This window comes from Hemiscyllium ocellatum, chromosome 6 (genome assembly GCF_020745735.1).
Source record: "Hemiscyllium ocellatum isolate sHemOce1 chromosome 6, sHemOce1.pat.X.cur, whole genome shotgun sequence".
Classification (NCBI taxonomy): domain Eukaryota; kingdom Metazoa; phylum Chordata; class Chondrichthyes; order Orectolobiformes; family Hemiscylliidae; genus Hemiscyllium; species Hemiscyllium ocellatum.
Genome location: NC_083406.1, coordinates 1288943 through 1316615, shown reverse-complemented (window position 1 = coordinate 1316615; position 27673 = coordinate 1288943). Strand labels below are relative to the sequence as shown.

Genomic DNA, 27673 nt, shown 5'->3' with positions numbered 1-27673 from the left:
ATTTTGCATTTTAAATAGTAATGCCCCTTTCTCCTTCCATTTGAATCATAGCAAGTTTTTATCAAAGTCTTTATTTATCAAGGTAATTTATTTGCAAACCTGCTGCAAGAGGAATTGCCTCAGACAATTTAAAAAAAAGATAGAAAGAATTTGCATTCAAATGGCACCTTATGAAACATCAGAATACCTCAAAGTGTGCTTTACAGACAATTAGTTTATTTTAAAGTTTAATGTTTATTGTAATCATAGAATCAAAGTATAATATCACTTTGTGCCTATTCCAGCTGCTGTTTTCCAGGAGTTTTCCATCAGTTCTTTGCCCCTGTTATTGTTCCATTGTTTTGTAAATCCTTCCTCTTCAGGTGTTTATGAGGATGTTGGGGAAGTTGTCATGTATTTACAGGGTAGTTTATGAAGCAGGAGAAGCAGAAAGTTTCTCTCAGCCAACAGACTAAACTGTCCCCTTCTGACCCCTCCAGCTGACCACCTCTGATCTCCCTTCCAATAACTCTTCATCATCTCTGTAAACCCCATCCACACTCCATTTCTCTTCAATCTCACTTGTCATTAATCTCTGAATGCATTCTACTGACCATTTGATCTCTTCCCTTTTTCCCACCTCCAAAATTTTCCCCTTTCTTTCCCAAACCACTGGGTGTATTATTTCACATATTGTTAACCAACAGAAAGCTTTTTTGTTTAAACCAAATCTCTTCCTTCCTGTTCTCATCGCCCCATGTTGGAAGATTTAAGAGCCATCTTTCAGTAAACTGTACAATCACAAAAGCCACAATATTTAGTGCATGAATATTTTAGACAGTGGCATTAGTCCTAATCTTGCACGTTAAAGGATGGGCATTTCTTGCTTCTTGGGGAGTGTACCCCAAGGGTTGTTTTTCCCACAATCCTTTGGAGCACAGGTTTAGTAAACAATACTGCCAAGAGTGGCCTTGAGTTATCTGTAACTGTTGGATCAGCTGGTAGTGCAGTGTGACATGTACCCAGCTCAAATAAAACTTTCTATAAGCATTGGGTAAGTCACAACTTTCAAAACCAAGCATGATTTTTTTTTTAGTGTGGCCAGCACTGTTAAATCTGTTCCACAAATTCAATGTAATGAGCTTCAGAACACCCCACGTTCTGGACATGATACAATTGATTCCATTTGAAGACATTCTGTAACAAGAAGGCTGACTAACCTTCTTTATAAAGTGAGCGTGCTGGGTTAACATGATCTGGGGCGTAATTGTACAATGAGGTGGAAGTGGCTTTACTCCAAAGTGTGAATTGAAAAATAAATGAGAGACGCTGTGGATCCTTTTCAATGTAATGATTGTGAGACCATCTTCAAACTTTTGTGAAAGTATAATGGATTTAGCTTCAACGCCTTTTTAAACTGATCATTTAATGGCAGATAAATTGCATTTTTAAACAAGCATTACTCTCCCCTTTTGTTAATTTTGAAGTTGAATCTTATCCAATAAGTTGTCACCTTTTATTACTGATACATAAGGCGACCTTGAGAAAATGCAACAAAATGGTTTACTTCATTGGGTTTTAAAATGTCTATTGGTTATTGGTGTGAACTTGTTTCAAATGCAGAAAGATCAATTCAATGAGCTGGCCAGTTAATTTAACACTACCTTTATGTTGCAGATGTCCTGTCGAAAGCAGCTTTGCAAAACCCATCATAGCTCCCAATACAGGAACAATGGTTCTCTTAAATTGTACAGTGATTTCTAATGTTTGAACTCTCAGCTCCTTTTTATTTTCTACTTAAAACTAAGAAGGTGTCACTGTGCTATAATTACTGCAATGATTAATTTGTAACTTTGTTCTTTCTTTCTATCTTGTTTTTAATATTCTGTTAAAAAATGAGGTCTGCAGATGCTGGAGATCAGAGCTGAAAATGTGTTGCTGGTTAAAGCACAGCAGGTCAGGCAGCATCCAAGGAATAGGAAATTCCTAGGTACCTGTATCTAAGATGGCACCTTGTATAGTGACATTAGACACTTTTCACTGTTCTCCTGTACTTGAGGACAAGGTGACAATAAAATTAAAATTAAACAAATGTTTACATTGGTTTTTCACATGTTCAGCTATTTACCAGCAAAATTGCTGGCTGGGTTTTCTTAATTGCCTCTCTCTGGCACTGGATCTGAACCTATCCAGATTTCAGAGTGCCCACATTTAGAAGGTCAGATTAATTGATCATCTGTTGCAGATCCATATGTAGCTCTGCCCAGTGCCATGAAGAGGGCAGAATTTGGATGCGATTCTAGGCTTAAGGTATTTTGGAAATTTCTGTGCTTCTGAATTGATTTTAGCAAAGACAAAGCCTAAATAATGAGGGGCGTATGGGATTATCCCTTCCTGGGTCATTTAAATTTGTGGCCTATGCCTGCTACAACTGTGCTTGGATGGATATACTCTTACATTGTACATTTGTAACCTGTCATAATCATGTGACCTCAACTGGAACTTGCTTTCCCTTTGGCCGTTAAGACATTACTGGAAACCCAATGTCTGAATTGTGAAGTGTGGATTTTTGGAACTGTAAGCGAGCCAGCTACTGTGGGAAACAGCAAAGGAGAATTAAACCAGTAACATATAATACTGATTCAGAATGGCTGTGAATTTTCCTGTCCCTGCATAACCAAAATTGGAATTTCTTCCGGCCTAAGGCCAAACTGAAGAGGTACCAAGATGAAATAAGAAGTCTGAAAAAATAAGAGTATAACTCTGTTATCAGTGCTGGGAAAGGAGAGATACTAACTGTGTTACATACTAGATCTCAGTGAGGAGCTGAAAAGCCAGACTGGAGAAATTCTGAAAGCCTTGGCATAGGATCATGGAGTCCCTACAGCGTGGAAGCAACCATTCAGCCCATCCAATTCACACCAAAGAGAATTCCACTAAGACCTGCCCTCCTACCCAAGCCTGCACATTCCTGGATGCTATGGACAATTTAGCATGGCCAATCCACTTAACCTGAGCATCTTTGGACATGCAGAATCCTTAATTAATGCTGCTTAAGATAAGTAGCTGTCCAGTGTCAGAGCTTGGAGGACAGGAGAACCATTGATCAGAAAGCGATGGCATTGGTGCATCGTGCTAATACCTGTAATACCAGAAAGCAATTGCATTCATACATTGCACTAAAACCTGTAATACCAGTGATGCCAGAAACAGGTATTACAGGTACAAGAGTGATGAACTTAGAGCATGGATCAGTACTTGGGGCTACGATGTTGTGGCCATAACGGAGACGTGGGTTTCACAAGGGCAGGAATGGTTGCTTGATGTTCCAGGGTTTAGAGCATTTAAAAAGAACAGGGAAGGTGGAGAAAGAGGAGGGGGTGTAGCATTGCTAATCAGAGAGTGCATCACAGCTACAGAAATGAAGGTTGTTGAGGAAGGTTTGTCTACTGAGTCAGTATGGGTGGGAGTTAGGAACAGCAAGGGAACAGCCACCTCACTGGGGGTTTTCTACAGACCACCTAATAGCAGTAGAGAGATTGAAGATCTCATAGGCCGGCAGATTCTGGAAAAATGCAGAAGTAGCAGGGTTGTTGTTATAGGTGATTTCAACTTTCCCAATATCGATTGGAACCTCCTAAATGCAGATGGTTTGGATGGAGCTGTTTTGTCAGGTGTGTTCAGGAGGAATTCCTTACTCAGTATGTAGACAGGCCGACGAGGGGAGAGGCCATTTTGGATTTGGTGCTCGGCAATGAGCCAGGACAGGTTTCAGATCTCGCGGTGGGAGAGCACTTTGGTGAAAGTGATCACAACTTCCTCACATTTACCGCAGCCTTGGAGAGGGAAAGGAGCAGTTACCAAGGGAAGATATTTAATTGGAGAATAGGAAATTATGACGCTATCAGACAGGAGCTGGGAAGTACAGACTGGGAGCAATTGTTCCTCAGAAAGGTCACTATAGACATGTGGAGACTGTTTAAGGAGCAGTTGTTGCAAGTGATTCACAAATGTGTTCCTCTGAGACAGGTAAGAAGGGGCAAGATTAGGGAATCTTGGATAACGAGAACAGAGAAGCTTCTCGTCAAAAGGAAGAAGGCAGCTTACACAAGGTGGAGGAAGCAAGGATCTAGCACAGCTTTAGACGATTACAGGCTTGCTAGAAAGGAGCTCAGAAATGGACTGAGAAGAGCCAGGAGGGGGCACAGAAAAGGCGTGGCAGGAAGGATTAGGGAGAACCCAAAGGCATTTTACTCATACATGAGGAATAAGAGAATGCTCAGGGAGAAGGTAGGGCCGGTCAGGGATAGTGGAGAGAACTTGTGCGTGGAGTCTGAGCAGATAAGGGAAGCTCTAAATGAGTTTTTTGCTTCAGTTTTCACCAAGAAAAGGGACCTTGTTGTAAATGAAAACTTAGAGGAGCTGGGATACAGTCTTGCCCAGATCAAGATTGATGAAGTTGATGTGCTAGAAAGTTTGGAAAACAATAAGATTGATAAGTCCCCAGGGCCAGACCAGATTTATTCTAGGCTGCTCCGGGAAGTGAGAAAGGAGATTGCGAAGCCGCTAGTGAGGATATTTACCTCCTCACTCTCCACGGGAGTCGTCCGGTGGTTTGGAAGGAGCTGAATGTTGTTCCTCTTTTCAAGAAGGATAATAGGGAAATCCCTGGCAATTACAGACCAGTCAGTCTTACGTCTGTGGTCAGTAAAGTTTTGGAAAGAATTCTGAGGGATAAGATTTATGACTATTTGGCAAAGCATAGTGTGATTAAAGGCAGTCAGCATGGCTTTGTGAGGGGCAGGTCATGCCTCACAAATCTTACTGAGTTCTGTGAGGAGGTGTCAAGACAGGTTGACGACGGTCGAGCAGTGGATGTGGTGTATGTGGACTTCATCAAGACATTTGATAAGATTCCCCATGGTAGGCTCATTCATAAAGTCAGGAAGTATGGTATACAGGGATAAAAGCAAATTATTGTGGATGCTGGAATCTGAAACCAAAAGAGAAAATGCTGGAAAATCTCAGCAGGTCTGGCAGCATCTGTAAGGAGAGAAAAGAGCTGACGTTTCCAGTCTAACTGACCCTTTGTCAAAGCTGACAAAGCTTGGGATACAGGGAGATTTGTCTGTCTGGATTCAGAACTGGCTGGCTGACAGAAGGCATAGAGTGGTTGTAGATGGAAAGTATTCTGCCTGGAGGTCAGGGTTGAGTGGGGTCCCTCAGGGCTCTGTTCTTGGGCCTATGCTCTTTGTAGTTTTTATAAATGACTTGGATGAGGAGGTTGGGGGCTGGGTTAGTAAATTTGCAGGTGACACAAAGGTTGGAGGTGTCGTCGATAGTATCGAGGGCTATCACAGGCTGCAGCGCGACATAGACAGGGTGCAGAGCTGGGCTGAGAAATGGCAGATGGAGTTCAACCTGGATAAATGCAAAGTGAGGCATATTGGAAAGTTGAACTCAAATGCTGAATATAGGATTAAAGGCAGGATTCTCGGCAGTGTGGAGGAACAGAGGGATCTGGGTGTGCAAGTACATAGATCCCTCAAAGTTGCCACCCAAGTGGATAGGGATGTTAAGAAAGCATATGGTGTTTTAGTTTTCATTAACAGGGGGATCAAGTTTAAGAGTCACGAGGTTTTACTGTAGCTCTACAAGTCCCTGGTGAGGCCACATTTGGAATATTGTGTCCAGTTGTGGTCGCCCTACGATAGGAAAGATACAGAGGCTTTGGAGAGGGTGCAAAGACGGTTTACTAGGATGCTGTCTGGACTGGAGGGCTTGCCTTATGAATAAGTTCAGACTTTTCTCTCTGGAGAGAAGGAGGAAGAGAAGAGACCTGATCGAGGTGTACAAAATAATGACAGGAATAGATAGAGTCAATAGCCAGAGATCTTTCCCCAGGGCAGGATTGACTGGTATGAGAAGTCATAGTTTTAAGATATTAGGAGGAAGGTGTGGAGGAGATGTCAGAGGTAGGTTCTTTACACAGAGAGTTGTGAATGGATGGAATGCATTGCCAGCTGTGGTGGTGGAAGCAGAGTCACTGGGGACATTTAAGCGACTGCTGGACATGCACATGGGTAGCAGTGAGTTGAGGGGTGCGTAGGTGAAGTTACTACATTTTACATTAGGATTAAATCTCCGCACAACATTGTGGGCCAAAGGGCCTGTTCTGTGCTGTACGTTTCTATGTTCTATGTTCTATCATGTTAATACCTGTAATATCAGAAAGCGATGGTGTTGATACATCGCACTAATATCTGTATTGCCCAAACATGATGGCATTAATATATCACGATAATACCTGTAATACCAGAGACCGTACCATTGGGACGGTCTCCACCTGAACCGATCAGGTATCAATGTTCTAGTGAAAAGGATAAATAGGGTGGTCAGTAGGACTTTAAACTTCTGAGCTGGGGGGAAGGGAAAGTGAAAGCGACAGGGAGTATGGAGTTAAATGGAAAGGTAAGCAGCAGGATAGCATGTGTCCAGGCGGATTGAAACTCGAGGCAGACTGGGAATGCAGCAAAAACAAAGGATAACTTAGGACATCTTATGATTTCCAATATCTCTAATGATAAAGTTAGCATTAAGGCACTTTACCTGAATGCTCGGAGCATTCGTAACAAAGCAGATGAACTAATGGCACAGATCATAGTGAATGATTATGATGTGTAGGCATCACAGAGACGTGGTTACAGGGGGGTCAGGACTGGCAGTTAAACCTCCAAGGATTTTCAACTTATCGAAAAGACAGGGAGGTGGGCAGAGGGGGTGGGGTTGCCTTGTTAGTTAAGAACAAAATTAAATCTATGGCACTGAATGACATAGCGTCGGATGATGTGGAGTCTGTGTGGGTGGAATTGAGGAACCACAAAGGCAAAAAACCCATAATGGGAGTTATGTACAGACCTCCTAACAGTGGTCAGGACCAGGGGCGCAACATGTACCGGGAAATAGAGAAGGCATGTCAGAAAGGCAAGGTCACGGTGATCATGGGAGACTTCAATATGCAGGCGGAAGGGTAAATAATGTTGCCAGTGGATCCAAAGAAAGGGAATTCATGGAATGCTTACAGGATGGCTTTTTGGAACAGCTTGTCTTGGAGCCCACAAGGGAGCAGGCTATTCTGGATCTAGTGCTATGTAATGAACCAGACTTTATAAAAAAATCTTAAAGTAAGGGAACGCTTAGGAAGCAGCGATCATAATATGGTAGAGTTCAGTCGGCAGTTTGAAAGAGAGAAGGCAAAATCGGATGTAATGATGTTACAGTTAAACAAAGGTAATTATGAGGGCATGAGAGAGGAACTGACAAAAATAGACTAGAAGCAGAGCCTAGCAGGGAAGATAGTAGAGCAAAAATGGCAGGAGTTTGTGGGTATAATTGAGGACACTGTACAGAGGTTCATCCCCAAGAAAAGAAAGATTATCCAGGGAGGGATTAGACAGCCATGGCTGACAAAGGAAGTCAGGAAATGTATTAAAGAAAAAGAGAGAGCCTATAAAATGGCCAAGAACAGTGGGAAATCAGAAGATTGGGAAGGCTACAAAAACAAACAGAGGATAACAAAGAGAGAAATAAGGAAGGAGAGGATCAAATATGAAGGTAGGCTAGCCAGTAATATTAGAAATGATAGTAAAAGTTTCTTTCAATACATAAGAAATAAACGACAGGCAAAAGTAGACATTGGGCCACTTCAAACTGATGCTGGAAGCCTAGTGATGGGAGATAAGGAAATAGCAGGAGAACGTAACAAGTACTTTGTGTCAGTCTTCACAGTGGAAGACATGAGTAATATCCCAACAATTAAAGGGAGTCAGGGGGCTGAGTTGAGTATGGTTGCCATTACAAAAGAGAAGGTGCTAGAAAAGCTAAAGGTCTTAAAATTGATAAATCTCCAGGCCCCGATGGGATACATCCTAGAGTGCTGAGAGAGGTGGCTGAGGAAATAGTGGAGGCATTGGTTGAGATCTTTCAAAAGTCACTGGAGTCAGGGAAAGTCCGGATGATTGGAAGATCGCTGTTGTAACACCCTAGTTCAAGAAAGGATCAAGACAAAAGATGGAAAATCATAGGCCAATTAGCCTAACCTTGGTTGTTGGTAAAATTCTAGAATCCATCATTAAGGATGAGGTTTCTAAATTCTTGGAAGAGCAGGGTCAGATTAGAACAAGTCAACATGGATTTAGTAAGGGGAGGCCGTGCCTGACAAACCTGTTGGAATTCTTTGAAGAGATGACAAGTAGGTTCGACCAGGGAAACCCAGTGGATGTGGTCTATCTAGTTTTCCAAAAGGCCTTTGATAAGGTGCCACACGGGATGCTGCTGAGCAAGGTGAGGGCCCATGGTGTTTGAGGTGAGCTACTGGCATGGATTGAGGATTGGCTGTCTGACAGAAGGCAGAGAGTTGGGATAAAAGGTTCTTTTTCGGAATGGCAGCCGGTGACAAGCGGTGTCCCGCAGGGTTCAGTGTTGGGGCCACAGCTGTTCACATTATATATTAATGATCTGGTTGAAGGAACTGGGGGCATTCTAGCGAAGTTTGCCGATGATACGAAGTTAGGTGGACAGGCAGGTGGTACTGAGGAAGTGGGGAGGCTGCAGAAGGATCTAGACAGTTTGGGAGAGTGGTCCAGGAAATGGCTGATGGAATTCAACGTGAGCAAGTGCGAGGTCTTACACTTTGGAAAAAAGAATACAAGCATGGACTACTTTCTAAATGGTGGGAAAATTCATAAAGCCAAAGTACAAAGGGATCTGGGAGCGCTAGTCGAGGATTCTCTAAAGGTGAACATGCAGGTTGAGTCCATGATTAAGAAAGTGAATGCAATGTTGCCATTTATCTCAAGAGGGTTGGAATATAAAAGCACCGTTTTGCTACTGAGACTTTATAAAGCTCTGGTTAGGCCCCATTTGGAGTATTGTGTCCAGTTTTGGTCCTCACACCTCAGGAAGGACATACTGGCACAGGAGCATGTACAGCGGAGATTCACACGGATGATCCCTGGAATGATAGGTCTAACATATGAGGAACAGCTGAGGATCCTGGGATTGTATTTGTTGGAGTTCAGAAAATTAAGGGGAGACTTAATAGAAACTTACAAGATAATAGATGGGTTGGAAAGGGTGGACGCTAGGAAATTGTTTCTGTTAGGTGAGGAGACTAGGACCCGTGGACACAGCCTGAGAATTAGAGGGGGTCAATTCAGGACAGAAATGCGGAGACATTCCTTCAGCCAGAGAGTGGTGGGCCTGTGGAATTCATTGCCGCAGAGAGCAGTGGAGGCTGGGATGCTAAATGTCTTCAAGGCCGAGATTGATAAATTCTTGATATCACAAGGAATTAAGGGCTATGGGATAATTCAGGTAAGTGGAGTTGAAATGCCCATCCGCCATGATTGAATGGCGGAGTGGACTCGATGGGCCAAATGGCCTTACTTCCACTCCTATGTCTTATGGTCTTATACCAGAAAGCGATGGGATTGGTACATCGTGCTAATATCTGTAATGCCAGAAAGCGATGGGATTGGTACATCGCGCTAATATCTGTAATACCAGAAAGCGATGGGATTGGTACATTGCGCTAATATCTGTAATACCAGAAAGCGATGGGATTGGTACATCGCGCTAATATCTGTAATACCAGAGAGCGATGGGATTGGTACATTGCGCTAATATCTGTAATACCAGAAAGCGATGGAATTGGTACATCGCGCTAATATCTGTAATACCAGAAAGTGATGGGATTGGTACATTGCGCTAATATCTGTAACACCAGAAAGCGATGGAATTGGTACATCGCGCTAATATCTGTAATACCAGAAAGTGATGGGATTGGTACATCGCGCTAATATCTGTAATACCAGAAAGCGATGGGATTGGTACATTGCGCTAATACCTGTAACACCAGAAAGTGATGGGATTGGTACATTGCGCTAATATCTGTAATAACAGAAAGTGATGGGATTGGTACATCGCGCTAATATCTGTAATACCAGAAAGCGATGGGATTGGTACATCGCGCTAATACCTGTAACACCAGAAAGCGATGGGATTGGTACATCGCGCTAATATCTGTAATACCGGAAAGCGATGGGATTGGTACATCGCGCTAATACCTGTAACACCAGAAAGCGATGGGATTGGTACATCGCGCTAATATCTGTAATACCGGAAAGCGATGGGATTGGTACATCGCGCTAATATCTGTAATACCAGAAAGCGATGAGATTGGTACATTGCGCTAATATCTGTGATACCGGAAAGCGATGGGATTGGTACATCGCGCTAATATCTGTAATACCAGAAAGTGATGGGATTGGTACATCGCGCTAATATCTGTGATACCAGAAAGCGATGGGATTGGTACATTGCGCTAATATCTGTAACACCAGAAAGCGATGGGATTGGTACATCGCGCTAATATCTGTGATACCAGAAAGCGATGGGATTGGTACATCGCGCTAATATCTGTAATACCAGAAAGTGATGGGATTGGTACATCGCGCTAATATCTGTAACACCAGAAAGCGATGGGATTGGTACATCGCGCTAATATCTGTGATACCAGAAAGCGATGGGATTGGTACATCACGCTAATATCTGTGATACCAGAAAGCGATGGGATTGGTACATCGCGCTAATATCTGTAATACCAGAAAGCGATGGGATTGGTACATCGCGCTAATATCTGTAACACCAGAAAGTGATGGGATTGGTACATTGCGCTAATATCTGTGATACCAGAAAGCGATGGGATTGGTACATCGCGCTAATATCTGTAATACCAGAAAGCGATGGGATTGGTACATCGCGCTAATATCTGTGATACCAGAAAGCGATGGGATTGGTACATCGCGCTAATATCTGTAATACCAGAAAGCGATGGGATTGGTACATCGCGCTAATATCTGTAACACCAGAAAGTGATGGGATTGGTACATTGCGCTAATATCTGTGATACCAGAAAGTGATGGGATTGGTACATCGCGCTAATATCTGTAATACCAGAAAGTGATGGGATTGGTACATTGCGCTAATATCTGTGATACCAGAAAGTGATGGATTTGGTACATCGCGCTAATATCTGTAATACCAGAAAGCGATGGGATTGGTACATCGCGCTAATATCTGTAACACCAGAAAGTGATGGGATTGGTACATTGCGCTAATATCTGTGATACCAGAAAGTGATGGGATTGGTACATCGCGCTAATATCTGTAATACCAGAAAGTGATGGGATTGGTACATTGCGCTAATATCTGTGATACCAGAAAGTGATGGATTTGGTACATCGCGCTAATATCTGTAACACCAGAAAGTGATGGGATTGGTACATTGCGCGAATATCTGTAACACCAGAAAGCGATGGGATTGGTACATCGCGCTAATATCTGTGATACCAGAAAGTGATGGGATTGGTACATTGCGCTAATATCTGTGATACCAGAAAGCGATGGGATTGGTACATCGCGCTAATATCTGTAATACCAGAAAGTGATGGGATTGGTACATCGCGCTAATATCTGTCATACCAGAGAGCGATGGGATTGGTACATCGCGCTAATATCTGTCATACCAGAAAGCGATGGGATTGGTACATCGCGCTAATATCTGTCATAACAGAAAGTGATGGGATTGGTATATCGCGCTAATATCTGTAATACCAGAAAGCGATGGGATTGGTACATTGCGCTAATATCTGTGATACCAGAAAGCGATGGGATTGGTACATCGCGCTAATATCTGTAATACCAGAAAGTGATGGGATTGGTACATTGCGCTAATATCTGTAATACCAGAAAGTGATGGGATTGGTACATCGCGCTAATATCTGTGATACCAGAAAGTGATGGGATTGGTACATCGCGCTAATACCTGTAATACCAGAAAGCGATGGGATTGGTACATCACACTAATCCTTCATTTTGACAACGGGGAGTATGGTTTCATCAGAAAAGAGTTTTTCTCTGGCATAAGTGATCTCAAGTGTAAGGGGTCTAAGCTTGAAATCACATTTGCTGAGGGGAAGAAAATCCACCTTAAGAAAGTTATTTGCACATGTAGAGTCTTTCGGGTTGTCAGCCATTGATGGTTGAATGATACTTAGTGCAAGAGGAGAAATGAAGGCTCTCATGCAATGGGATGAATGAAGATCTTCAGTTCCATACAGCAATCATAAAGAAAAAATTACTCATCTCTTGAGATGGCACGTTGCCCTACTGCTACTTCTCAGTGCCAGGCCCCAGATTCAATTGCACCCTCAGGTGATTGTGTAGAGTTTGCACATTCTCTCCCATGTCTGCGTAGGTTTCTACTGGGTGCTTCGGTTTCCTCCTCTCGTCCAAAAATGTGCAGGTTAGGTGGATTAACCATAGGAAATGCGGGGTTACAGGGATATAGTAGGGGAGCTGAGTTGGTGTGAGCCAAATGGCCTGTTGCCACACTGTAGTGATACTACGGTTCATCTCAAAACAGGTCCAGGAACACCACAGCTGTTACAACAGATTTGTAGCATTTCGTAGGCCACTAAGCCGTTATCTGCTGAACAGATCATGGAAGATTACAAAGATTTTTTTTATTGCTCTTGGTTAATATAGTTGAAGTAGGTGAGAGTATGAGACCAACTGAGCACCATTGTGGAGTATTTCAATCTCCTCGAAGAGGAGATAATGAGCTGGGAAAGAAGAGAATAATTACGAAAATGACAATACATACACACAAGATTTGTAGCACAGCAACAGCGAAAAACATCCCCTGGAAAGCTGAGATTGGGCCTAGTTTAAAGGATATCAAGAAAGTTGGTGAGATGGAACACCTCATGCCAACCTAGAAGAAATTTTGCCAAAACCTGGAAAGACAAAGTATTGTTCCCTGATGCAAAGGTAGTTACTGGCAAATGAAACTGGATGAAAAAGTGATTTTTTACCCAGATTTTGTCTATCGTGAGAAATACAGATGGTAGCGCACACACCTTTTGATATTTTCATTGCTCTGGAATAATATCAACACAGAGGGCATGATGTTGTCAGTGATTTTTCCCAGAGTGCAATCTGCTGATGCCAATCTGCTGATCTATAAATATGGAGCACAATAGAAGAAATCATTGCAGACCATGATCAGAACCCAGTGTACCTGATGGTGAGACTTCACCAGATGAACATGAAAAAGATGCAACTGCAGATGTCCAAAGTCAGGACAATACGTCATGTCGTGACCGTGACAGAACTTTGTCTGATGCTAACGAGGTGAGAGCTCTCACAGAGAAGCAGTGACACAGCTTTGAAAATGATACAATGATTTGGTTTGCTGTTTGAGCTGTCCATCAATGCTTTTCCCTTGTTTGTTAGCAAAGTGTGAACCTCAACTGAAGGTCACAGCTGAGGTCAGTACAAAACAAGAAACAGCTTTCACCAGTGATGGCAACACCAGTGCTCAGGTACTTCGATGTCAATGATAAAGTCACCATTCAGTGCAAAGACCATAAAGGGAGAAAAACAGTCAGTGGAGGGATCCCCTGTGGTCATTCCCCTGAAAAACATGTATACAGTTTTGGATACTGTTGAGGGGGATGACTTACCAGGGGTATGCAATGGGGCCCAGGTCTCTGGCACAGAGCCTGTCCCTGTTGCACAGAAGGGAAGGAGGGAAAGGAGATGAGTGTTAGCCATTGGGGACTCAATAGTTAGAGGCTCAGATGGAAGGTTTGTTGGGAATGAACGAGACTCGCAGTTAGTGTGTTGCCTCCCAGGTGCCAGGGTCCGAGATGTCTCGGATCGTATCTTTGGGGTCCTGAAGGGAGAGGGTGACCAGCCTCAAGTCGTTGTCCATGTAGGTACCAACGGCATACGTAGAAAGAGGGATAGGGATGTAAGGCAGGATTTCAGGGAGCTAGGGTGGAAGCTGAGAGCTAGAACAGAGTTATCTCTGGTTTGTTACCCGTGCCATGTGATAGCGAGGCAAGGAATAGGGAGAGATATCAGTTGAACACGTGGCTGCAAGGATGGTGTGGGAGGGAGGGTTTCAGGTACTCGGATAATTGGGGCTCATTCTGGGGAAGGTGGGACCTGTACAAACAGGACTGTCTTCATTTGAACCAGAAGGGTTAGCACTGCTGCCTCACAGTGCCAGAGACCCGGGTTCAATTCCCGCCTCAGGCGACTGACTGTGTGGAGTTTGCACATTCTCCCCGTGTCTGCGTGGGTTTCCTCCGGGTGCTCCAGTTTCCTCCCATAGTCCAAAGACATGCAGGTTAGTGAATTGGCCATGCTAGATTGCCCGTAGTGTTAGGTAAGGGGTAAACGTAGGGGTATGGGTTGGTTGCACTTCGGAGGGTCGGTGTGGACTTGTTGGGCCGAAGGGCCTGTTTCCACACTGTAAGTAATCTAATCTAATCTAATCTAAAGGGTACTAATATCCTGGGTGTGAAATTTGCTGGTGTTATTCGGGTGGGTTAAAATTAGCTCACCAGGGAGATGGGAATCGAAGATGTAGTGGCAGTGCAGAGGGGAATGAGAGTAGGGAGGACGGGGACAGGATTTCAGGGTCACAGGAATGTGCTGGCAGACAGCGAAGTGGTTTGAAGTGTGTCTACTTCAATGCCAGAAGTATCCGAAATAAGGTAGGTGAGCTTGCAGCATGGAAAGGTACCTGGGACTTCGATGTTGTGGCCATTTCGGAGACATGGATAGAGCAGGGTGAGGAATGGATGTTGCAGGTTCCAGGGTTTAGATCTTTCATTAAGAACAGGCAAGTTCATGAAAGAGGGGGAGGTGTGGTCTTGTTAGTCAAGAATAGTATAACGGTGGCTGAAAGAACTTTTGATGAGGACTCGTCTACTGAGGTAGTATGGGCAGAGGTTAGAAACAGGAGAGGAGAGGTCACATTGCTTGGAGTTTTTTATAGGCCTCCCCAGAGTTCCAGGGAGGTGGAAGAGAGGATTAGCAAAATTATTCTGGACAGGAATGAAAGGAACAGGATGGTCATTATGGGGGACTTTAACTTCTCAACATTGACAGGAAATGTAACAGCTCTATTACGTTGGATGGATCTGTTTCTGTCCAATGTGTACAGGAGGGTTTCCTGACACAGTATGTCGAAGGGCCGACAAGGGGGGAGGCCACACTGGATCTAGTGCTTGGTAATGAACCAGGCCCGGTGTTTGATTGAGTTGTAGGTGAGTGTTTTGGAGAGAGCGACCATAATTCAGTTACGTTTCGTTTAGCGATGGAAAGGGATAGGTACATGCCACAGGTCAAGAGTTATCGATGGGGCAAGGGCAATTATAATGTGATTAGGCAAGAATTAGGATGCATGGAATGGGGTAGCAAAATGCAGGGGATGCAGGCAATCAAAATGTGGAGCTGGTTTAAGGAACAAATATTGCGTGTCCTAGATAGGTATGTCCCTGTCAGGCAGGGAGGAAGTGGTAAGGTAAGGGAAACGTGGTTTACAAAGAAATTACATCTCTTGTTAAGGAGAATAGACAATAGACAATAGACGATAGGTGCAGGAGTAGGCAATTCAGCCCTTCGAGCCTGCACCACCATTCAATATGATCATGGCTGATCATCCTTAATCAGTATCCTGTTCCTGCCTTATCCCCATAACCCTTGATTCCACAATCCTTGAGAGCTCTATCCAACTCTTTCTTAAATGAATCCAGAGACTGGGTCTCCACTGCCCTCTGGGGCAGAGCATTCCACACAGCCTCACCACTCTCTGGGTGAAGAAGTTTCTCCTCATCTCTGTCCTCAATGGTCTACCCCGTATTTTTAAGCTGTGTCCTCTGGTTCAGCACTCACCCATCAGCGGAAACATGTTTCCTGCCTCCAGAGTGTCCAATCCTTTCATAATCTTATATGTCTCAATCAGATCCCCTCTCAGTCTTCTAAGCTCAAGGGTATACAAGCCCAGTCGCTTCAGTCTTTCAGTGTGAGGTAATCCCGCCATTCCAGGAATTGATCTTGTGAACCTACGCTGCACTCCCTCAATAGCCAGGATGTCTTTCCTCAAATTTGGAGACCAGAACTGCACACAGTACTCCAGGTGTGGTCTCACCAGGGCCCTGTACAGCTGCAGAAGCACCTCTTTGCTTCTATATTCAATTCCTCTTGTTATGAAGACCAGCATGCTATTAGCCTTCTTCACTACCTGCTGTACCTGCATGCTTGCCTTCATTGACTGGTGTACAAGAACACCCAGATCTCTCTGTACTGCCCCTTTATCTAAATTGATTCCATTGAGGTAGTAATCTGCCTTCCTGTTCTTGCCACCAAAGTGGATAACCATACATTTATCCACATTAAACTGCATCTGCCAAGTATCTGCCCACTCACCTAACCTGTCCAGGTTACCCTGTAATCTCCTAACATCCTCCTCACATTTCACCCTGCCATCCAGCTTTGTATCATCAACAAATTTGCTAATGTTATTATTAATACCATCTTCTATATCATTAACATATATTGTAAAAAGCTGCGGTCCCAGCACTGATCCCTGCGGTACCCCACTGGTCACTGCCTGCCATTCTGAAATGAAGCCGTTTGTCACTACTCTTTGTTTCCTATCAGCCAACCAACTTTCAATCCAAGTTAGTACTTTGTCCCCAATACCATGTGCCCTAATTTTGCTCACTAACCTCCTGTGTGGGACTTTATCAAAGGCTTTCTGAAAATCCAGGTACACTACATCCACTGGATCTCCCTTGTCCATCTTCAGAGTTATATCCTCAAAACATTCCAGAAGATTAGTCAAGCATGATTTCCCCTTCATAAATCCATGCTGACTCTGACCTATCCTGTTACTACTATCCAGGTGTGTCGTAATTTCATCCTTTATAATAGACTCCAGCATCTTTCCCACCACTGAGGTCAGACTAACTGGTCTATAATTTCCTGCTTTCTCTCTCCCACCTTTCTTAAAAAGTGGTACAACATTAGCCACCCTCCAATCCTTAGGAACCGACCCCGAATCTATCGAACTCTGGAAAATAATCATCAACACATCCATGATTTCCCGAGCCATCTCCTTCAGTACCCTGGGATGTAGACCATCAGGCCCCGGGGACTTATCAACCTTCAGACCTAACAGTCTCTCCAACACCAAATCCTGGCAAATATAGATTCCCTTAAGTTCAGGTCCTTCAGCCACTGTTGAAGGAGGCTTATGTGTTGATGAGCTGCAAATGTGTTGCTGGTCAAAGCACAGCAGGCCAGGCAGCATCTCAGGAATAGAGAATTTGACGTTTCGAGCATAAGCCCTTCATCAGGAAACGTCGAATTCTCTATTTCTGAGATGCTGCCTGGCCTGCTGTGCTTTGACCAGCAACACATTTGCAGCTGTGATCTCCAGCATCTGCAGACCTCATTTTTTACTTATGTGTTGATGAGGCAAGATGGTACAGATGAGGCAATGGAAAGTTACAGATCAGCTAGGGAGGGTTTAAAGAATGAGTTAAGAAGAGCAAAGAGAGGACACGGGTAGTCTTTAGCAAATAGAATAAAGGAGAATCCTAAAAGCTTTCTATAGGTATGTGAGGAATAAAAGGATGATTAGGGTAGGAATACAGCCAGTCAAAGACAGAAGTAGGAAGTTCAGTGTGGACCCTGTGGAGATCGGAGAGGTGCTAAACGAACATTTCTCATCGGTTTTCACTCAGGAAAAGGAGAATATTATAGAGGAGAAGAATGAGGTATGAGATTTTAGATTGGAAAGGATTGAGCTTAGTTATCAATTCTAGGAGTGAAAGTAGACAAGTCCCCTGGGCTGGATGGGATTTATCTGAGAATTCTCTGGGAAGCTAGGGAGGAGATAGCAGAGCCTTTGGCATTGATATTTGAGTCATCATTGTCTACAGGTTTAGCACCTGAGAACTGGAGGATTGCAAATGTTGTGCCCTTGTTCAAGAAGACAGTAGAGATGATCCAGGTAATTATAGACCAGTGAGCCTTACTTCTGTTGTAGGAAAGGTTTTGGAAAGGATTATAAGAGATAAGATTTATAATCATCTATTAAGCAACAATTTGATTTCAGATAGTCAACATGGTTTCATCAAGGGCAGGTCATGTCTCACAAACCTCGTTGAGTTTTTTGAGAAGGTGACCAAGCATGTAGATGAGGGTAGGGCAGTTGACATGGTGTACATGGACTTCAGTAAAGCCTTTGATAAGGTTCCACATGGTGGGCTGTTGGAGAAAATGCAGAGGCATGGGATTGAGGGTGATTTAGCAGTTTGGATTAGAAACTGGCTTTCTGAAAGAAGGTAGTGAGTGGTGGTTGATGGAAAATATTCAGCCTGGAGTCCGGTTACTAGTGGTGTGCCACAAGGATCTGTTTTGGGACCACTGCTGTTTGTCATTTTTATCAATGACTTAGATGCAGGCACAGGTGGATGGATTAGTAAAGTTGCAGATGGCACTAAAGTCGGTGGAGTAGTGGACAGTTTGGAAGAATGTTACAGGTTGCAGGGGGACTTGGATAAACTGCAGAATTGGGCTGAGAGGTGGCAAATGGAGTTCAATGCAGCTAAATGTGAGGTGATGCATTTTGGGAAGAATAACAGGAAGGCAGAGTATTCGGTCAATGGAAAGATTCTTGGTAGTGTGGATGTGCAGAGGGATCTTGGAGTCCATGTACATAGATCCGTGAAAGTTGCCACCCAGGTGGATAGTGCTGTTAAGGAGGCATACGGTGTGTTAGGTTTCATTGGTAGAGGGATTGAGTTCCAGAACCACAATATCATGCTGCAACTATACAAAACGCTGTTGTGGCCACACTTGGAATACTGTGTACAGTTCTGGTCACCATATTTCGGGAAGGATGTGGAAGCATTGGAAAAGATGCAGAGGAGATTTACCAGGAAGTTGCCTGGTCTGGAGGGAAGGTCTTGTGAGGAAAGGCTGAGAGACTTGGGTCTGTTCTCATTGGAAAGAAGAAGGCTAAGGGGGGAGACACACAAGATGATCAGAGGATTAGATAGGGAGACAGTGAAAGTCTTTTTCCAAGGATGATGACGTCAGCTTGTACAAGGGGGCATAACTACACATTGAGGGGTGATAGATTTAAGACAGATGTCAGAGGCAAGTTCTTTACTCAGAGAGTGGTAAGGGCGTGGAATGCCCTGCCTACTAATGTAGTCAACTCAGCCACATTAGGGAGATTTAAACAATCTTTAGATAAGCACATGGATGATTTTGGGATAGTGTAGGGGGATGAGCTGAAAATCGTTCACAGGTCGGCGCAACATCGAGGGCTGAATGGCCTGTTCTGTGCTGTATTGTTCTATCTTCTATGTTCTAAAACAATCCTTATGCAGTAAGGACAGTCAGTTGCAAATGATGCAAAAGAAATGATGTTGTGCACATATAAAGAAAGAGTGTGGAGCTCGTGTCTTTGCTTATAAACATTTTAATTATGAGAGAGGAAGTGACAATAGGACCTGACCATTTGCCTGTTTGAATCATCTTTCTCAATCCACTTCCATTCGATAAAAACATCTGCAAAGACTGTTATTTGTTTGTAGAAATATTATTTGGATGTGGTGTACAAGTAAGGGTAGCAGATGTACACTGTCGCCATGCTGTTGAGAATGCTAAGACAGAATGAATTTGGAAATTTTCACAATGAGAAATAACAACTCGACATTCTCTGTAATTTCTCATTGAGCTGAGATATTGAATGTGAAAGACAAGTATTTGCTCACATCAGGCAAATGGTGCAACTAGACGCAACTCTCCACATCCTGCAGGAATTAATAATGAAAAGTTAACTTGAAATAATTGAGGACACGCGTTACGATGTGTGAGAACATTCGCATCAAAAGATGAAATGATAACCCAAGCTGACCTTTTGTAAAACAGAAATAGATGAGAAAAGTGATGCATCAGGGAATTAAGATTCATGTGAGGAGGGCAAAAGAAATGCTGTCCATGCTAAACATGAGATTAAGGACAATATCAGCCATTGCAATGTTTGTAGTGAACACAATGCTAATGAGCCACTTACAACTCATAATATTACAGAGACCATGGAGGAAACTTGCAACAGACCTCTTCATTCTCCTAGCAGATAATTATCTCATCACCTTCAACTACCACTGTCTTACTCCCATTGAAACTGTCAAATGTTTGAAAATATGTTTAAATGTTACAGCATGGAAGACATTGTGATCAGTGAAAAGTGCTCTAAATACACCAGTGAAAAAATCATGTGCTTCATAAATAATTAAGAAATTCAACATCACACACATGGCTCAGTGGTTAGCACTGCTGCCTCACAGTGCCAAGAACCTGGGTTTAATTCCCGCCTTGGGCGACTGACTGTGTGGAGTTTGCACATTTTCCCCGTGTCTGCGTGGGTTTCCTCTGGGAGCACCAGTTTCCTCCCACAGTCCAAAGATGTGCAGGTCAGGTGAATTGGCCATGCTAAATTGCCCGTAGTGTTAGGGGCATTTATCAGGGGTAAATGTAGGGGAATGGGTCTGGGTGGGTTGCTCTTTGGAGGGTCGGTGTGGACTTGTTGGGCTGAAGGGCCTGTTTCCACACTGTAGGGAATCTAATCTAGTCTAATCACATCATCTCTACACTATTTCCAGTTCAATGGAAAAGCTGAGACAGTGGTAAAAGTCACCTAAACTAGGACTACCCAGCATGGACCTGTAGAAAGCAATCCACAACTGGAGAATTACACTTACTGAAGGCATAGAAACGAGTTCAGTCCAATGATTAATGTCACATCATACCCAAACTACTTTTCAAATGACAACTTAAAAAAAGTCTGAAACTAGAAGCACTGACAGGAGTGAGCTTTAAAATCAAAGTGAAGTGATAGGAAACCAATCTCCACTTTGACAGAACTGCCCGATTGTTGGGAGATTTGTGCACTGGGGAGTTAGTCAGAGGGCAAACATTCAACACTCTCAATAAGGGTCAGTCCATAAGACAACATGGTACTTGTGGAGTTATCACCAGCTGCCTGTGATGAACATGAACACTAATTAAATCATCATAAACACAGATCTAGACATATAACTGGACAAGTTCCTCCTTCATTGCACAGAACTGATGAGTAAAGTGTGATATTCCCGACAGCACAGAGTACAGAACAAACATCAATCTCAGAGTCTATTGGCCCCAACAAGGACAAGAGCAACAACAGTTACTATGGGAACAGTACTCACTGCAGGATTGATATTCCACAGAGTCAGAACAGTACCTCGGAATGGTCAGGTGCCAAATGAACAGCTGCAATTCTAGCCGCTCCATTTTTGCCACTCAGGAGGGTGGGTGTGATCAGTCAGGTGGCAAAGCAATGCAAGCAATCCCTTCAGACTGAGAAAGATTTGCATACTTCAAAAATTTCTGAGTCCAACCTATGTACCTTAGTGAAATTCCATCTCTGATTTTTGTACCATTTGCTTGAATTAAAAAGGCTATTGAATCATTTATTGACATGATGGTTTTTTGCTGTTCTTGGAGCTGCAGTTGCAATTACACAACCTTTTTTGCTTAGCACTTCAAGTAAGTACAATTCGTACAAATGTGCTGCCTGAGGGAGTGGTGGAGACAGGTTCTTGCAAAACATTTCAGAAACCTTTGGATGAGCACTTAGAATGTAGGCTATGGACTGAGTGCAGGGGAATGGGTTGGCAGAGAAATGGGGGCCAAAGAGCCAGCTTCTATACTGTATCACTCTAAAACTGTCTGATTCCTGAAGGAAAACATTGATGTATATCATTTCTAACTCATCTATGCGATATTTGGAATGCAGTGCTGGTCAGTTACCTACCACAGTGAACAAACTGTCAGGCTTTGATACTGTGCTGTGGAGAGAAAGCACCAATTAACGTTTTGGGTCCAGTGACCCTTCTTCAGGATTCTCTCCACAGATGCTGTCAGACCTGCTGAGTTTCTCCAGCATTTCTGTTTTTGTTTCTAATTTGCAGCATCCATGTACAGTTCTTTGGTATTTTATGTGCTGTCAGTTTATCATGTAACATGCTCCTGTATTATTATCCGCAGAAAATAATGAAACGGCTCATCAAGAGATACGTATTGAAAGCTCAAATGGATCGGGAAAATGATGAAGTCAATGAAGGTGAGTCACTGAGTAAGGTTACTATATTCATACCACATGTACATTGAAAAATTTCTGTTTTTCTCAGCACTGTCTGTTGAGTGGAAACTGCTATATTTTGAAAAACTTCAGATCAAATCATGACATCTCATTTAAACTTTCCCCCTCTTACCTTAAACCTATGCCACCTATTATTTGTTATTTCTACCCTGGTAAAGAGACTCTGAATATCCACCCTATCCATGTCCCTCAGAATTTTATCTACTTCTGTCAGACCACCCCTCAGCCTCTGATGCTCTAGAGAAAATAACCTGAGTTTGTCCAATCTCTCCTTAAAGCTAATGTACTCCAATTCTGGTAATATCCTGGTAAAACTCTTTAGCATCCTCTCCAAAGCCTCCATTTCCTTCCTTAAGTATGGTGACAAGAACTGTACACAATATTCTAAATGTGGCCTGACCAAAGTCTCAGACATTTGCAACGTAACTTGTCAACTATTATACTCAATCCCCGACCCGTGAAGGCAAGCGTGCCGTATGCCGCCTTCACCATCTTATCCACTTGTGTTGCCACTTTCAGGGAGTTATATACTTGTACCCGAAGATCCCTCTGTATATCAGTGCTCCTAGGGGTCCAGCCATTTACTGTGTACTTTCCTCTTGTATTTGACCTCCCAAAATGCACCACCTTATGCTTGTCTGCATCAACCCTATCTGCCATTTCTCTACCCATCTTTCCAGTTGATTTGCTTCCCACTGTATCCTTTGATATCCTTAATCACTATCCACAATTCCATCCATTTTTGTCTCATCTCCAAACTCACTGATCAGACCATTGGCATTTTCATCCAAGTCATTTCTGTGTATAATAAAGAAGAGGTCCAAGCATTGCTCCTTGCAGAACACCACTGGTCACAGATCTCTAGTCAGAAAAACATCCCTTCACAACCACTCTCTGTCTTCTATGGCCAAGCCAATTTTGTATCCAACTGGCCAACTCACCATCGATTCCATGCAATTTGATCTTCTGGACCAACCCACCATAAGGGACATTGCCAAATGTTTCAGGAAAGTCCATGCAGACAATATCCAGTGCCTTGCCCTCAAAGGTGGCGAAAAGCTTTACCAATGCAAGCTTTTAGCTGTGACATCTGGAGATTATTGCTCAAGCAACAATTTATTGCTAACATTAGACAATGCAAATTGCAAGAGTTTTGTATTTTTTCATTCCCCACAATATTTGTGTTCGCTAAGATGAAAATATCACTTCCTTTTATTCTTTTTCTTTGCGTTATTGCTAAATAAAGACAAGGAGTAAAAGTTTGCTGTTGCTTTTCCGACATGATTTTACTAGAAGTGCATTGAAAAACTGCGATTGCCTTTGGAAGCTGGGTTTCTATGATATAAAATGAAGTTACAATTGAGAGAGAGAAGTTCAAAGAAAATTCCTGGCCAAAGTTTGAAAAAGAAGTCTGTTTCAAGTCAAATTATTCATCCACTGTGCAGATCCTATCTCAAGTTGCCCATTTGACATTGTTGAGTCTCTCAATGGGATACCAGAAGCAGATTTCAATTGGTTTCCTCATTGACCTCTATATTTGGAGTGTATCTCCTGTTTGAAGAGCAATAACATTGAAGAATCCCATTTCCTCTATGTGGTGATTTAGTAGGATGCGGGTACGGGGTAAGAGGATGGCTAGTGGGACATGTCTCCCATACACATCAGATTCAGCTAACCACAGTGGAACATAACATGATGTTCAGAGCTGCTGTCTGACCCTTGACTGTTCTGGTTGTCTGCAGTGGGACCCTGACTCAGAGCAGGAGAATGTGGTCATTCTAACCAAGTATCCTGCTGGATGTCAAACCAGGATCTAAAGACTAGCAGAGTCCACTTGCTGGAACTGTCTGGAGTGAGGCTTGAAATTTTCAACCTCTGACTCAGGGGTGGAAATTCCCACAGAAAACTGCTGTTAAGAAAATCAGAAGGATGGCTAATGTGAGAAGCAGGAAAGTGTCATCATGGTGCAAATAAAAATGTTCTTTGGAGATTGAGACATGGGAACATTTAACGGGAACAGTAAAGGGAAATTTTGTCTGTGTCTAATACTGTTGTACCAAAACTGTAAACAAGAATTGCTGGAGGTCACAGTGAATCAGGCAGCATCCATAGAGAGAGAGCAAGGTAATGTTTTAAATCGAAATGACTCTTATCAGACCTGGAGTGTTGGGGGAAAAAAGACGTTGATAGTTCAGATTAAGAGAATAACAAAACGACAGTCTGTCTAACTGTAACTGTCCTTAAAATCTTCTTGGCTCAATATTGAGTTCAACACTTTCAAATTGTGAACCCAATCCATTCCCTTTCTTTTGGCTTTGCTTGTTACATTCCCTGTCACCCTCTCTCCCCTCCCCAACCCCAGTGGGACTACTTGGTCTTTGGCAGTTAGATACACCATTTTTTTTCCCCAGCACCACTCCTATCTTGACTCTGATTTTCAGCATCTGCAGTTCTCACTTTCACCTACTCCATTGTTCTGCCATTCTCACATTCCAATCACTTAATCTGAACTATCAACATCCTTTCTCCACCAGCACTACAAACTCCCCCATCCCTCCAACTGTAGCATAAATGCTGACCCCTCCACACTTCACTTCAGCTCTGAGGAAGAGTCATCGTGATTAGAAATGTTAGTTGTTCTCTCTCCATGGATCCTGCATGACCCGCTGTGATCATCAACATTTGTTATTTTCAGTACAGATTCCAGCATCTGCAGTAATTAGCTCCTGCTGTTGTACCTGACCTTTGCAAACATTTGGCAAAGAAAAATACCTAATTCCCCAGCAATAATATACTTCACTTTGATGAGTACCTAAAACTTTAAACAATAGAAATCAAAACACTTCATATCATTAGTTTGAGAGAAGGAAGTTCCTTTAATTTAAATGTCAGAAAGTGTAAATCAGAATATCCACATCACTAACCGTTGAGAGGTGGATGTTAATAGGAACTAGATTTATAATGTTCTAGTCTTCAGTCCCCTGCTGTTCACCCTGGTGACACACGACTGGGCAGTGATGCACAGGCTGAATTGCATCATCAAGTTCGTTGATGGTATGACTGTAGTGGGTCTCATTAGCAGGAATGACGAGTCAGCATACAGAAAGAAGGTGCAGTGACTAACGGACTGGTGCAGAGCCAACAACCTCTCTCTGAATGTGGACAAGACAAAAGAGATGGCTGTTGACTTCAGGAGGCATGGAGCGACCACTCTCCGCTGGACATCGACGGCGCCCCCGTGGAGATCGTGAAGAGCACCAAATTTCTTGTAACACACTTGGCGGAGAATCTCAGCTGGACCCTCAACACCAGCTCCATAGCCAAGAAAACCCAGCAGCATCTCTACTTCCTGCGCAGACTGAAGAAAACCCATCTCCAAATCCTCATCCTCACCCCATTCTACAGAGGGTTCATTCAGCTTACCCAGAGCTACTGCATCACTCCCTGGTTCAGGAATTGCACCATCACGGATTATAAGACCCTACAATGGATAATGAGAACAGCTGAGAAGATCATAGGGGTCTCCCTTTCCCCCATTACAGACATTTACACCACACGCTGCATCCGAAAGGCTCAGAGCATTGTGGGAGATCCCATACACCCCTCCCTCAAATTCTTCTTCTCCTGCCTTCTGGCAGAAGATACCAGAGCATTCGGTCTTTCATGGGCAGACTGTGCAACAGTTTCTCCCCCCAGGCCATCAGGCCCCTTAACACAGTATGATCACACTCTTTTCCAGCTGAAATTCATTTGTATTGCTGCTATAAAAATGTCTGTTATCCATCATTCTTCTGTGTACATGTTAACTTGTGTGTTTTGCACTTCTTATGCACTTGATGCGGTGTACGAGTGTGTAGTTTGTGCTGTCTATGTAACACCCTTGGTCCTGGAGGAACACTGTCTCATTTCTACTTTATTTGTTGGATATAGTAGAAATGACAAATACAAGCTACTGTACTCTACTATTTATGTGAGTACAAAGGACAAGTTAGAAAAAAATCCATAGATTAGTCTAAAAGGGTGGTTGAGCAGCTTGTATATTATTATGATAGCTATTATTTTATGTTACAAGAGTACAGTTAGTTTATTGAACAACTGATATCAATATATTGTACTTAGAACTGGCATGGATGTTTGTTAATTTTAGACCTGAATTGCAGGTATTTTTAATTCAATATTGTAATAATCTTGCCTTTTTACGTTTTTAGTTCCAAAACTTCCATTCAAAATCATTTATGTTGCAAAATTTCTTCTTTATCAACATAGTTTGTTCACTTGTTTGCCTCTTTTTTTTCAAGGCGAACTCAAGGAAATCAAACAAGATATTTCCAGTCTCCGATATGAACTCCTTGAAGAGAAATCACAAAACACAGAAGATCTTGCTGAATTAATCAGAAAACTTGGAGAAAAGTTGGGAGCATAATCCACAAAAGCAAACAATAACATAGTGACATTAAATCTTAAACAACTCTTTACAAAATCCATAACAATGTGATTGGTTCTGCATGTTTATTACAATAATGCCAAATGTAATTTTAGATACAAACATTCCAATATAAATTGAATGAATAATCAAATCAGTAGTTTTGCAATGATTTATATAGTTCTATCCAATGATCAGGAAACATTGAGGTACTCGTTATATTAAATGTTTATAGAACAATGAAAACCCATGTAAAGTATATATTTTATTTACAATGCAAAGGATCTCAGTTGAAGTTGGAATGCTTTGCACCTTCCTTATACAAGGTTATATTTTGAAGAGAAAGTTACATTCTGATGTGTTAAAGTGAACATTTCTGTGCCATAGAAATTGATTTCAAGCCTGCTTGGAATGAATCTAAACAACAGATTAATGTTACATTGTCATCTACATTATAGAGTGGTAAAGATGTACAGCACGGAAACAGACCCTTCAGTCCAACTCGTTCATACTGACCAGATATTCTAAATGAATCTATTCATCTAGTCTCATTTGCCAGCATTTCGCCCATATCCCTCCAAACCCTTCCTATTCATATACCCATCCAAATGCCTCTTAAATGTTGCAATTGTACCATTTCCTCTGGTAGCTCATCCATACACGCACCACCCTCTGCATGAAAAAGTTGCCCCATAGGTCTCTTTTATATCTCTTACCCTAAAGTTATGCCCTCCAGTTTTGGACTCCCCCCCCACCCCCCTCACCCCTGCCCCCCCACCCCAGGAAAGAGACCTTGACTATTTACCCGATCCTTGCCCCTCATGATTTTATAAACCTCTATAAGATCACCCCGCAGCCTCCAATGCTCCAGGAAAATAGCCCCAGCCTATTCAGCCTCTCCAGCAACATCTTTGTAAACCTTTCCTGCACACTTTCAAGTTTAATAACATCTTTCCTGTAGCAGGGAGTCAAGAACTGAATGCAGTAGTTTAAAAGTAGTCTAACCAATGTCCTGTACAGCTATATCATGATATCCCACTCCCATACCCAATGTTCTATTCACTCACCAGGAATCTAAGTACAACTCTCCATCAGAACAAGGCAGACAAATGTTAGAAAGATGACTG

General features: G+C 42.8%; 1 protein-coding gene across 2 annotated transcripts in view; it reads left to right on the top strand.

Moving 5' to 3' along the window:
• The window catches only part of LOC132816623 (short transient receptor potential channel 6-like), a 131558-nt gene extending 104971 nt beyond the window's left edge, over positions 1-26587 (top strand). For both annotated transcript variants that reach the window (XM_060826437.1, XM_060826436.1), the window contains exons 11-12: positions 22009-22084; positions 26422-26587. In XM_060826437.1, the coding sequence (XP_060682420.1) occupies positions 22009-22084; positions 26422-26546 (201 nt within the window). In that variant the 3' untranslated portion in view covers positions 26547-26587. The remainder of the gene's footprint in view (positions 1-22008; positions 22085-26421) is intronic.
• The last annotated feature ends 1086 nt before the right edge of the window (positions 26588-27673 follow it).